This window comes from Haliaeetus leucocephalus, unplaced genomic scaffold, assembly GCF_000737465.1.
Source record: "Haliaeetus leucocephalus isolate CR32 unplaced genomic scaffold, Haliaeetus_leucocephalus-4.0 Scaffold162, whole genome shotgun sequence".
Taxonomy (NCBI): Eukaryota; Metazoa; Chordata; class Aves; order Accipitriformes; family Accipitridae; genus Haliaeetus; species Haliaeetus leucocephalus.
In genome coordinates this window covers 16,036,016-16,047,603 of record NW_010972598.1, presented here as the reverse complement: position 1 = coordinate 16,047,603, position 11,588 = coordinate 16,036,016, and the positions used below count along the sequence as shown (strand labels likewise).

The following is an 11,588-nucleotide window of genomic DNA, read 5'->3' as shown; positions in this document are numbered from 1 at the left end:
CAGCGGAGGGGGCGTGCACCGCCCCCCCACCTCGAGAGGCTGCACACGCGTGTGCAAGCACGCGTGGGGGGCGGGGGCGGGCGGAGGCCCCGGTGGTGACAGGTGCCGGTGAACACGCGCCCCGGCCGGGGGTCACCCCCCCGCACCCCCCAGGGGAGGACACGGCACCCAGCACCGGCCCAGCGGCTGCGGGGGCTCGGGGGGAGGGGAGCGTCGGGCAGAGCGGGAGGGAAACCACCCCATGGGTGCTGTGGAAGGTGGAGGAGCAGGGGTGTGTGTGTCTCAGGCAGGGGGGGCAGCACCCCCAGAGCTGCCCGGGTCCTGCGTGGCCAGTCTGTCTCCCCAGAGAGGCAGTGGCTGCAGGGGCAAGTGCGAGACCAGCGTGGGAGCAGCTGGGAGGGGGCTGGACCCACTGCACCGGACCCCCCCAGAACGGCACCCAATGGACCAGCCGTTCCTTTGGGGGGGGGGGGGGGCGGGGCAGCTCCCGGCCCCTCTGGCCCACCAGGGCGGCCGCACTAACGCTGGCCCCGGCCCAAGCCAGACAAGGACTCCAGGCGCCAGTGTGGGGTTTTACAAGGTCTGTAGTTAAGGAAGGAGGGGGGAGGCGAGCGAGGGACAGACAGATGGACAGACAGACGGACGGGAGCATGCTGCCGCCGCCGGGCTGGCACTTAGGCCAGGTCCTTGAAGGCGTCGAGGTTGAAGGCCGTATCAAGGAGCCGCTGCAGCTCCGTCAGGTGGGTTTTCTTGTTGCCGGTAGCAGGGGCAGCCGCCGGCTCTCGCCCTGCATACCTGCGGGGGAGAAGGTGGGGGGTGAGGAGGGGTCTGCACCCCACAGAGCCCCCCCCCAGCATCACGGCAATCCCCCCCAAGTCCCTACCACACGGGCTTGGCACGGTTGATGGTGGTGCGGAGCCGGGGTTTGACGTAGTCATAGTAGCCCTGGTTCTTGTGCTCCTCCTGGCACCACACCAGCTCAGCAGCCGGGTACTTCTCCGCTTCCTGCTGGAGGAGGTCGAAGGGGAATGGGGAGAGCTGCGGGGAATACGGAACGGCGTCATGGGGGCCACAACACCCCAAGCCCACAGGCTCGGAGGTGACCCAGACCCTGCTCACCTGCTCCACCCTGGTGATGGCCACGTCGGCCTCCATCTGCCGAGCCTTGCGCTCACGGGTCAGGTCGTAGTAGACCTTGCCAGTGCAGAACAGCACCCGCTTCACCTGCTCGGGGCTCTGGGCCGCTGGGCCACCGTCGGGGATGACACGGAGGAAGTGGGTGCCTGCCAAGGGAGAGGACAGCACCGTCACCCGCAGCAGCCCCAGGCACCATGCCGGGAGCTGCCTGCACCTGCATCCCATGCCAGCCCCTCCTGGGACCCCAGCCTGGGCAGGCAAACCCGAGAGGCAGAGCCAGACCAGCTGGTACTGGGTCCGGCTCCCAGTACAAACCATCACAGCTCTGTGGGACTCAGGGCTGCCAAACCCCGTCCACGCCGCTCCGGCGGGAAGTGGCTGCTGATGGAGGAAGCGCCATGGCAAAGCCTAGAAAGCTGAGCCACATCTCTCTAGGGTGCCAGACTTGGCACTAATGAGGGGTGGCTCCAATTTGCCGGGTAGATGGCTGTGGCCGGTGCACCCTGGCCACGGCAGGGACAAACATGCTGCCTCGGCACTGGAGGGGAGCCGGGAGGGAGGAAGGCAGCCTGCATGCCATGCCGGCACAGAGCTCCCCACACAGGCTATCTGTGATGCCCCGATGCCAGTGGTGTCAGCCTCACTCAACTGCTCTTTGACATGGGGAGGCTGCTGCCAGGCGGACTTTACCCGAGGAGGCCAGCTCCTGCCCTTCACCCTTCATCCCACAGAGCGGCACAGAGGGGAAAACAGATGCCTCCACGCTGCTCGTACCTGGCAGCATGTCATCGAAGCTGGAGCGGGCTTCGGGGTGGCGCAGCAGCGACTTTGGAGTGAAGATTATCAGCTGGAGGAGGGAAGAAGAGGCAGAGCAAGGCAGTCAGCCTCGCCAGAAACACCTCCCCTGCAAGCAAAGGCCGGAGGACCGACCTGCCCTCCTGCCTGCCCTCCCCTGCCTGAGCATGGGAGCAGCTGCAAGAAATTTGTTCCTCGCTCGGCTGCCATGCTCTGCCAGATTGGGCACCGGTTTCCAACAGCACCGGCTTTCCCAGTCTGGATTTCCCCTGGGGAATGGGCTGAGGTGCTGCCAGGGACCTGCCTGCCCCACGGCTGGAACTGAAGACAAGCAGCTGGACCAGGTTATTTACCGATGCCCGCCAGCCCCAACGTCTCTGACCTCCCCGCAGAGCGCAGGAAGGGGTTGCAGCCACCCCAGCCTGCACGAGCCAGCCGGCAGCGCGTCATGTACCGAACCAGCCCTGAGCACCAAGAGGTCCTTGGCCCAGGCGGAGGCAAACTGCCTGTGTTTGCTGACGAGGTGCAAGAACAAGCCCGCCCAGAGTCCCGTCCCCAGGCTTGGCAGGGGCACGGGCTGCCCTGCCTTGGCACCGAGCTGGGCATGGAGCTGCCGGCACTGACCGGTTTGCGGAAGGGCAGGAGGATCTGGCGCCGGAGGACATGGAAGAAGTTGGCCGGAGTGGAGCAGTTCACGACAATCCAGTTGCAGTCGTAGAGCTGGCGCACGTCGAAGTCATCCAGTTTCTGCCTCAGTGAGCGTGGTCGAGGGGATTTCAAGAAACACAAGGTGCCCCTTGGCCTCGCAGCTCCAGCAGTGGGGAGAAGAGCGGCACCCAGTCCTCCCTCCCTCCTCTCCCCCTCCAGAGCACATGGAGACCCACAGAGACCTGGGAGAGGCTGCAGGCCTGTGCCCCCCACCTTGAAGCAGCCAGCAACCCTCTCCCACACCACGTTCAGGGCCACCTCTGCCTCATGTTGTGCAGCAGCCCCAGGGGAAGCAGAGGTGCAGCCTGGGCACTGGGTTCAGCCCCTTACCCCAAACCCTCCCAGCTGCAGCATGAGCCCAGGGCATCCCATGCCTCCTGCTACCAGCTCCATGACACCCGCTCCGACTGCAGTGCTGCGCTGAGCGCACACGGGTGTTATTGCCCCCCTCCCCATTTCAAAGCAGCAGTTGGATCCAGGACACAGGAGAGCCAGGCTGAGCTCAGCGCAGCTGCCACTCACAGGGAAGACGTCGGGATCATCGTTGCACATCTGCAAGAATCGCTCCGGGCGGGCGGAGGAGTGTTCGGGACCCTGCAGGGACCAAGCAGGGGGGAGAGTGAGCAGGGGACAAGGCTGATGCAAGAAGCCCATGCTGGGCACTGCTACGCCACGAGCAGTACTACCTGCTGCTGCTGCCCTCAGCTTTGCTTCTGGTGCAGTCCAGGCAATGGGCACCCCTGGGTGCCCACGAGCTTGGGGGTCCTTACCATGCCCTCCATGCCGTGGGGAAGGAGCAGGACGATGCCGTTCTGCCTGACCCACTTGGCCTGCCCGGGACAGATGAACTGGTCGATTATGCACTGAGCAGTGTTGTGGAAGTCCCCGAATTGGGCTTCCCAAAGCACCAGGGCGTTGGGGCTGGCCATGGCAAAACCCAGCTCAAATCCTGAGGGATGGGAGAGAAGTGAGGGGGTTAAACTCCCAGAGTGGCCTCACCCCCAGGCGGCAGGTGCAGACCTCTTCACTCACCAAGGACGCCGTACTCCGACAGAGAGCTGTTGCAGACAGTGTAAGGAGCCTGGTTGGGCCAGAGGTGGTTCATGGGGATACAGGTCCTCTTGTCCACGTTCTGATCATGCAGGACATGGTGGCGATGGCTGGAAGAGGGGAAAGCATTACTCCATCGTCACCCTTCAGCTCCCTTCTGGAAAGGCTGGAATTGCCTTTACAGCCACCAAAAGCACGGCTTTACCTGAATGTCCCCCTCTCAACATCCTGGCCACTCAGGCGGATGTGGATGCCCTCTTTGAGCAGGGAGCCGAACGCCATGTACTCTGCCAGGGCCCAGTCCACCGTCCGGTTCTTCACCATCTCCCCGCGGGTTTTCAGAATACGGCTTAAACCTGCCAGGACAGAAGCCGGTTCGTAGCTGGTGTGGGAGGGAGCTCCAGCAACACCGTGTTTGTCCCACAACCTGCCCACGAACTGATAGACTGCAAATGCCTGGGGGCAGAGGAACGGATCCACCTCTGCCGAAAGGATGAGCCAGGGACAAGGAATCAGGACTGCAGGGAAGGATCAGCTCTGAAGAAGAGCTACTCTTCAGTTCACTTCCCTTAACCACAGCTCCCTCATGAAGTAATTCTCATAGACTCACAGAAGGGTTTGGGTTGGAAGGGACCTTCAGAGGTCACCTAGTCCCAGGCCCCCCGCCATCAGCAGGGACATCTTCCACTAGACCAGGTTGCTCAAAGCCCCCTCCAACCTGACTCTGAACACTTCTAATGATGGGGCATTCACAGCTTCTCTGGACAACCTGTTCCAGCGTCTCACCACCCTCGGCGTAAACATTTCTTCCTTATGTCCAATCTAAACCTACCCTCCTTCAGTTTAAAACCCTCACCCCTTCTCCTGTCACTACAGGCCCCGGTAGAAAGTCTCTCTGCACCTTTCTCAGAAGTCCCCTTCACATACTGAAAGGCCGCAGTTAAGGTCTCCCTGGAACCTTCTCTTCTCCAGGCAGAACACCCCCAACTCTCCCAGCCTTTCTGCACAGGAGAGGTCTTCCAGCCCTGGGATCATTTTTGTGGCCTCCTCTGGACCCGCTCCAACAGGTCCGTGTCTTTCTTGCGCTGGGGACCCCAGAGCTGGATGAGGTGCTTCAGGTGGGGTCTCAGGAGAGTGGAGGTGAGGGGGAGAATCCCTTCTCTCGACCTGCTGGCTGCACATATCAGAGCACTGTAACAGGTCCCTTCCTTCCAGGCCACATTCCAGCTCTATCCCACATCTTCTCTAGAACAAACATCGAGTCTGCATAGCTTCCACAAGCTCCTACCTCCATGGATAGTGAAATCCTCCACTGGTACCGAGCTGGCCACTTGACCAATGTGCGTCAAGTCCTCTTCATTCAGACCGGTGGAAGGGCAGGTCATGCTCCGGGGTTGGCCATCCAGAGTGAAGAAACCTGTAGGAGTCCACCGTGTTGTGGGAGCGATGCCCGGCTCCGTGTGAAGAGCTCAGGTCACGGACACCCTCAAGCAAGGGTGGGGATGCCAGGAGAAGAGAGCACCACCCCACCTCCCCACCAGGCTGTTTTACCAGAAAATAGCCACTACGGCTCTAGAGAAGCCAGGCTCTTTGCTAGGGACCTCCAAATCATCGCTGATGAATTACCAGGCCAGGGTGAGTCCAGCCAGTGCTTGATGTGCAAGATCTTTTCATCCTTGGATCTCGCATGGGCCTCCTCGCAGATCTTATCGTACTTGGCAATTTCCTCCTAAAAGGCATAACCAGGAGGAGGAAAAGCATTAGGAAGGGGTCTCCAAACAAGGGTGCCGAGCCTGGGGATCTCAGGGTGAGCTTGCAAGGGGGGTGCTGGAGGGCACAGCTGCTCCCCACAGCAGGGGAGCCCCAGGGCCACGCAGCTCAGCCTTAGAGAGCAGAGCTGCTGCTGGAGGCCCCTGTCCCCCAAGGGACAGCTCTGCTGCCATCCGAACCAACAACTCACATTCAACCCTAAAGATGCTGCGAAGTGGTACCAGGGCAAGGAAGAGCTGGCAGAGCTGCTGCCGTGCTTGCTGCCAGGGCAGCAGCCAGGGTGGGGGGACCTGCCCCGGATACCCCCAGGCCACAGCAAGCCCGAGTGCTGCAGAGCCCAACTCTCCCATGGGTCCCTGCCATGCCACAGTGGCCCAGTGCCATATGGCCTGCGCTGCACTGATCACAGGGCAATCCTTGAACTATATGTTCCTGTGCAGTTCAGAGCTGGCACAGTCCAAGGACGAGCCTCGGCTCCTAACCTCATCACTGCCAGGTCTGCAGCTCTCGCCCAACCCTAGCACAGCTCTGCCACCTTTAGGTGACAAGCACAAGCAGAGACGGGCCCCATCACATCGTTCACACCCAGGTCTGAACCAAACAAGTAGTTTTCTCCAGAGATGCTGCCCACAGTTTTCCTCCCAGGCCCCAGGGGACAGTACCTCATACTCCAGCTGATTTACCACCCCCTGTGAAATCAGCAGCTCTGCGTATTTCTGCAGCACCGGCTTCTGTTTCCGGATCTGTTTGTACATCAGGGGTTGCGTGAACATGGGTTCATCCATCTCATTGTGACCGTTGCGCCTGTAACAAACCTGTTGGGAAGGGAAAGAGCCTTTGAAAGCAGCTGCTTGCAACCCGCAGCTCCGAAAGCAGTTAGAGGTACCTGGGTCTCTGTGCTAGGAAGGGTCCAAAACAGCCCTGGAGAGACCCAAGCGTGCCTTCCCCAGTGCCGGCAGCGAGGGTAGGCTCCATACAGAGACAGTGTCACCTCTCCAAGTGCTATTACGGCCTCATTGCCTTGCTTTACACCACCTCCTCCCTCCCCTCATGTCAAAAGGGCCAGACAAGCCCTGAAGAGAAACCTCAGCTTTCAGAAAATACACCCCGAGAGGTATCGGTGAGCATCCACAGCAGAGCCACAGCTTTAGGATAAAGCCTCATGCCACGCATCTTACCAAATCCACCACCACATCCTTATGGAAGGTGCTTCGCCACTCTGCTGCCACATTGCACACGTAGACAACAGCCTCCGGGTCATCCGCATTGACGTGGAAAATGGGTGCGTTCACCACACGAGCAACATCGGTTGGGTACGGGGAGGAGCGGGCCATGCGGGGGTCTGTTGTGAAGCCGATCTGTAGCGGGTGAGAGGGAACAGGACGAGCACGGTAAGGATTTGGAAAGTGGTACACACAGCTTCAAGGGCAGCTCGGCTGCTGCAGCTGAGCTGGGTGTTCCCCCACAGCTGCGCTGCTCAGTCATAGCACAACCTGCCTGCCTCCTGCGCCCCAGGCACTGCAGTCCATCCCGGTCCCTGCGCCTAAGCTGTCATCCCTCTGCACCCGCAGGGATGGGCTGGTTCCAGTGAAATGTCTCTGGTTTATGCAGGGGCAGAATGGAGCAGCCCTGCACGATCTCACATGCCAAGCATCAGGTTGTACCACCTCTGTGCCAGGCTGGACTCAAAAGCTGCTACCATTGAGCAGCTGGTTATACAGTACCCCCTGCTAACCTCAGGATTATGGCTTATGCCAGGAACATTGGCTGGGAAACAGCTACTGCCTGCTGCCAGCTACCATCCAGACCTGAGCCTGCCGAGGCTGGTCTGCAAGGGACCCCCATGGATACAGGAGATTTGCTCCTCACCTGGTTGTTCACCACGACGTGGACGGTGCCGTGGGTGGTGTAGGATGGCAGGTCACTCAAGTGGAACGTCTCATACACAATGCCCTGCCCTGCGAAAGCGGCATCTCCATGCAGGAGGATGGACATCACCTGGGAGATGTGAAGCCATGGTGGTCAGCAGGGGCTCTGCAGGGATGGCGGGCAGGGGCAGCCACCAGGAAAGGGCCCAAGCCTTATCCCCATGAGCCTTCAGCATCCCAGAAAGGATGGAGAGCAGCTCATCAACACATCCGATGCTTTCTCAGGGGGATCGGAGCAGAGCCGGCCATGGCTGGCACAACCACCAGGGAGAAGGCTGTGGCCAGCAGTTCTCTCCCCACACAAGGGCAGCACACTCATGGCGCCTCAATTGGGCAGCAGGATGACACCCGGCACACAGCGGGTGGGAGGCAAGTCCCATTCCCAAACGCATACATCTCAAAGCAAAGCCTTTTTCTTAACTGGGGGAAGATGAGAAAAATGCCCCTTTCCCTCATGCTTTCACCCCAGACCACCTTTGGGCAGGAGCCGGGCTGGGAGCTCGCTCCAGCTTCAGTGATGTTATTTTGCTATCGTACCCAGGGGCTGGCTGAGGATGCCGCCTGTCAGGCAAGGACAGAGTTTGTCTATTTATATCCAGCCCTTGTGGTGTAGGAGGAAGGGAAGCACTTTTGATCTCACCCTTCCAATTCTTGGTGTTGGAGACAGGTCTGCGATGAATCAGACCGCAAATAAACCCCCGCTGCAGCCTGTTCCCTGCCTGCTATCCCACCTGGGTGCAGAGAGCTGCCTCCTGCTGCCAGCTCCAGCTTTCCCAGCCCCAGAAATCATTGTCCCTGGTCATATTGAGATCCTTCAGCTTGAGGCTCCTACTGCTGAGCCCCCTGAGCTGTGATGCTTGGGTTAGCTTACCAGAGCATCCTTCATTTCCCTGCTTTCCAACCAGGGGTTTGGGTGTCTGCTGCTCCCCACAGCCCGGCTAAGCCGGGCATTCAGGGATGGAGGAAGCAGCAATGGGAGCCCGGGGTGGGTGAGCTCCTAGCGAAGTTATCCCCAAAGACAGCAGAGAAGGATGGGGGAGCAAAGTCAGGGTAATAACAGTGTGACAGAAGGGGAAGGGGCACAGCAAACAAAAACGAGCTGGGTTTCTTCACTTTCCCACTAGCCTGCCTCCCACCAAACCCTGTCCAGCCCAGGCCACTTCACTGTGGGCATCTCAGCACCACTTACTTTCTTCCCTTCCGTGTCCCCGCAGTAAAACTGCTCTGCTTTAGTCTTGCCTTGAACAACGGGATCAGCCGCCTCCAAGTGAGAAGGATTTGCCACCAAGGAAAGGGTGATGTTCCTGTCAGTGACACGGTTAATCCGCCGGTGGTACATTCCCAGGTGGTACTTCACATCACCAGAGCCCTGATGGATGGGAGAGGAGAGTCACCCCCAGGAATATGAGCAGCTTTTGGGGCATGGAAGGAGACTTGAGGCAGGGCAGCGTTGACCCCAAGGGCTGGAAGAAGGGGGCATTTTCTGGAGGGACTGGCAGAAAGCAGCAGGCACTTGCTTTAGGAGCTGACCTGGCAGCCAGCGAAGCCAAAGCAGCCAGTTCCAGGTGCCAAACCGCCAACAAACCTCAGATATGCATCAAGCCCATCTAGGTAAGGTTCTTGGTGCAGGGGAAGAATCAAATGTGTTGGGTTTGGAGAAGACACTGGAAAACAGGTAATGCTCATCCGAACTCTGACTGCGCTGCGGCAGTACAGCCATCCCTGGCACCCCTTAAGACATGCCGCACCTCCCAGTCAGGGCACCTCGACACCCCAGGCTGCTTGCTGCTTGCTCACCTCGAAACCCCACCTGAAGGGCATGGCAGGATAAAGCCAACCCAGCCCAGCTCTCCAAAAGCCAAATCACCCCAGCTTATGATGCTGGAAGCTTTGGAGCATGATTGCATCGCAGTGACAGAGCCTGTGGCACAAGTGATTTGAGCCTCGGGGCTTTTGGAGCTGCTTTAGGGCCCCGTATGGGGACCAGGGGCTGCTGCAAGGGTACAAGCCAACCTCTGTTCCTAGCCGCCTTCCCCTCACCTCATCATTCACCCCAAGGCTGCTTTACACCCATGGAGAGCCACTGACTGACCAGCCCGCACTGGAGACACTGGCAGCGGCCAGGGCACACGTCACCCCCAGGACAGGCAAGGACAGACCAACACTGGCATCAGCACGAAGGCTTCAGTCGCACGGGTGCACGTGCAACGTGGAAATCCTTGCAAAGCTGACGCCACAGAGTGACAGCACACACAGTGGCACAATCCATGGCCACGGCCTTCGGGGACCGCATAGGGACAGGCAACAGCAACCTGCTATGGGCAGAGGAGGAGACTCGCCTCATCAGCAGCTTCCAGCTTGGAGTCAAACTGACAGAAGATCTGCTCCAGCTCTTTCCTGATCACATTGGCAAGAACATTCAGGCGTCCCCTGCAAAAGCAAGACCTTGTTGGCAACCAGCAGTGCCAGCCGGGCATCGAGTACTGATGGTGACCTGCTATTCCCCCCCATCACGCAGAGGCGGTGCAACAACCCCACTCCTCCTGCGACAGCTGTAGGGTCACCCGGGGAGGGGGGTCCCAAGGAGACTGCAGACCTCAGCCTGGGGATGGACTGGCCGCCACTGCATCCTGACAGTTGCCCCAGAGCAGGCAGGCCGAATCCTGCTCTGGGATTCCAGCTCTGTCACTCGAGCCACGACCCCTCTCCAGATGAATTTACAAACGAGCTGAAGCTGAAAACACCACGATGAGCGGATAGCAGCCAAGGCCTGAACTCTCCAGCTAAGGTGCCCTACCAGCCAAGACCAGTTAGATGATGGCAAAAACCAGTGTGCCCTCCAGTACCGAACCCCAGCAGCATCCCCCTCCTCCGCGCCCCAAGCACCGCCGTGGAGAGAGGCAGGGTTACCTGTGGGGCATCCCCATGATAACATAATCCACTCCCTTCTCACTCGACTTATCAATGATGGTCTTTAAGGCTGGGATCAGCACTTCACAGCCCTCCAGACCAAAACGCTTCTCCGAAGACCACTTCCGATGGAGAAACTCCTCAAACCTGGAAGGCAAAGGGAGAGAGGGATCAGTGCCAGGGCTACAGATGCGGGCAGAAACCAGAGAAAGGATGGAGACTGCAGCGAGGGAGCCACAGCACCAAGTGATGCGTAAGCAGGCATCACGCAGCAGCCTGACAGCCTTCCTGGTCACCCCCGTACCCTCCCGCAGAGCCCAGCTGGCCGCTCCCCCACCCCATCACTGTACTGCACTTAAACCTTATTTTTAGACCTTTTCTTTCAGGATCATCCATGTTTTCGGGCTCTTTGCCAGCACCTGAGCCTGCCAGCCTGGCAGCTCACTGGTGTCACCCTGATGATTAAGCAGACCGCGACAGATGACATCAAGATGTGACTCAGGTGGTGACCGTGTCGTGCCAGCTGGGAGCAAACCACCCCGGGCAGCAAGGGAAGATAAGGAGGTGGTGAACAGCCCCCTGGGGTACCTGGTAGAGCGGACCAGCCTGGCCAGCAGCGTGCGTTTCTCTTCATTGGTGAACTGCATGATGCCCGGGGTCTCAAACTTCTGCCGGATCCACTGGCACTGCTCCAGGTCATTGATAAACATGAACTCCACACCAATGTGCTGGCAGTACGCCATCTGCCCCGACGGGAGAAGAAGGGCTGTGAGACAACAGCCAGGGCTTTAGCACCTTCTCACCCCCCCGCAAAGACAGGCACATGTGGCATTGTATCGGACCACGAGGCCAAGGACTCTCATTTCCCTCTTTAACCTTTCAGCAAGACAAAGAGCCCTCCTGCACCAGTGGAGACACAAACCCTCCTGTCTGGCAGCCACACCACGCTGCCTGAACACAGACAAGTGCTGCCTGCAATGGTAGCCTGCGGGGGGACACGTGAGCAGTGCCTGGCAGCCAGCACCACGCCAGCCCCATTTTGGAAGCCTGGTTTGACCTGTCTTCCGGGGAAAGCGGACGCCACGGGGGACCTCCCAGGATGCTGCGGGGCAGCTTGGACGCTGCACATGACCCAGCATCAAAATGTTTAATTTCCTTTCCCTGAGGAGCCCAGGATCAGACCCTCGAGTCCTTTACATCCACCTCAGAGGCAAGATTTTCCCTCTTGGTGGCATCAGCTGTGACCAGGTCCACAACCCTGCTTCATATGGCAGGGAAAACCTTCCCCAA

The 11,588-nt window shown here is 59.5% G+C and overlaps 1 protein-coding gene across 7 annotated transcripts in view; it reads right to left on the bottom strand.

The window, feature by feature from the left end:
- Nucleotides 1-569: 569 nt before the first annotated feature.
- The window catches only part of OGDH (oxoglutarate (alpha-ketoglutarate) dehydrogenase (lipoamide)), a 32,150-nt gene continuing 21,131 nt past the window's right edge, over nucleotides 570-11,588 (bottom strand). For 6 of the 7 annotated variants that reach the window (XM_010562920.1, XM_010562919.1, XM_010562921.1 and 3 more), the window contains 18 exons: nucleotides 10,887-11,041; nucleotides 10,299-10,445; nucleotides 9,728-9,818; nucleotides 8,578-8,757; nucleotides 7,330-7,458; nucleotides 6,639-6,818; nucleotides 6,123-6,275; nucleotides 5,317-5,419; nucleotides 4,979-5,107; nucleotides 3,896-4,046; nucleotides 3,673-3,800; nucleotides 3,411-3,589; nucleotides 3,163-3,234; nucleotides 2,557-2,679; nucleotides 1,912-1,984; nucleotides 1,120-1,283; nucleotides 884-1,038; nucleotides 584-795 (listed from right to left, as the gene is read on the bottom strand). In XM_010562920.1, the coding sequence (XP_010561222.1) occupies nucleotides 675-795; nucleotides 884-1,038; nucleotides 1,120-1,283; nucleotides 1,912-1,984; nucleotides 2,557-2,679; nucleotides 3,163-3,234; nucleotides 3,411-3,589; nucleotides 3,673-3,800; nucleotides 3,896-4,046; nucleotides 4,979-5,107; nucleotides 5,317-5,419; nucleotides 6,123-6,275; nucleotides 6,639-6,818; nucleotides 7,330-7,458; nucleotides 8,578-8,757; nucleotides 9,728-9,818; nucleotides 10,299-10,445; nucleotides 10,887-11,041 (2,433 nt within the window). In that variant the 3' untranslated portion in view covers nucleotides 584-674. Of the gene's footprint in view, nucleotides 796-883; nucleotides 1,039-1,119; nucleotides 1,284-1,911; nucleotides 1,985-2,556; nucleotides 2,680-3,162; nucleotides 3,235-3,410; nucleotides 3,590-3,672; nucleotides 3,801-3,895; nucleotides 4,047-4,978; nucleotides 5,108-5,316; nucleotides 5,420-6,122; nucleotides 6,276-6,638; nucleotides 6,819-7,329; nucleotides 7,459-8,577; nucleotides 8,758-9,727; nucleotides 9,819-10,298; nucleotides 10,446-10,886; nucleotides 11,042-11,588 lie in introns of all 7 variants that reach the window. The other variant, XM_010562922.1, reaches the window with a different exon arrangement.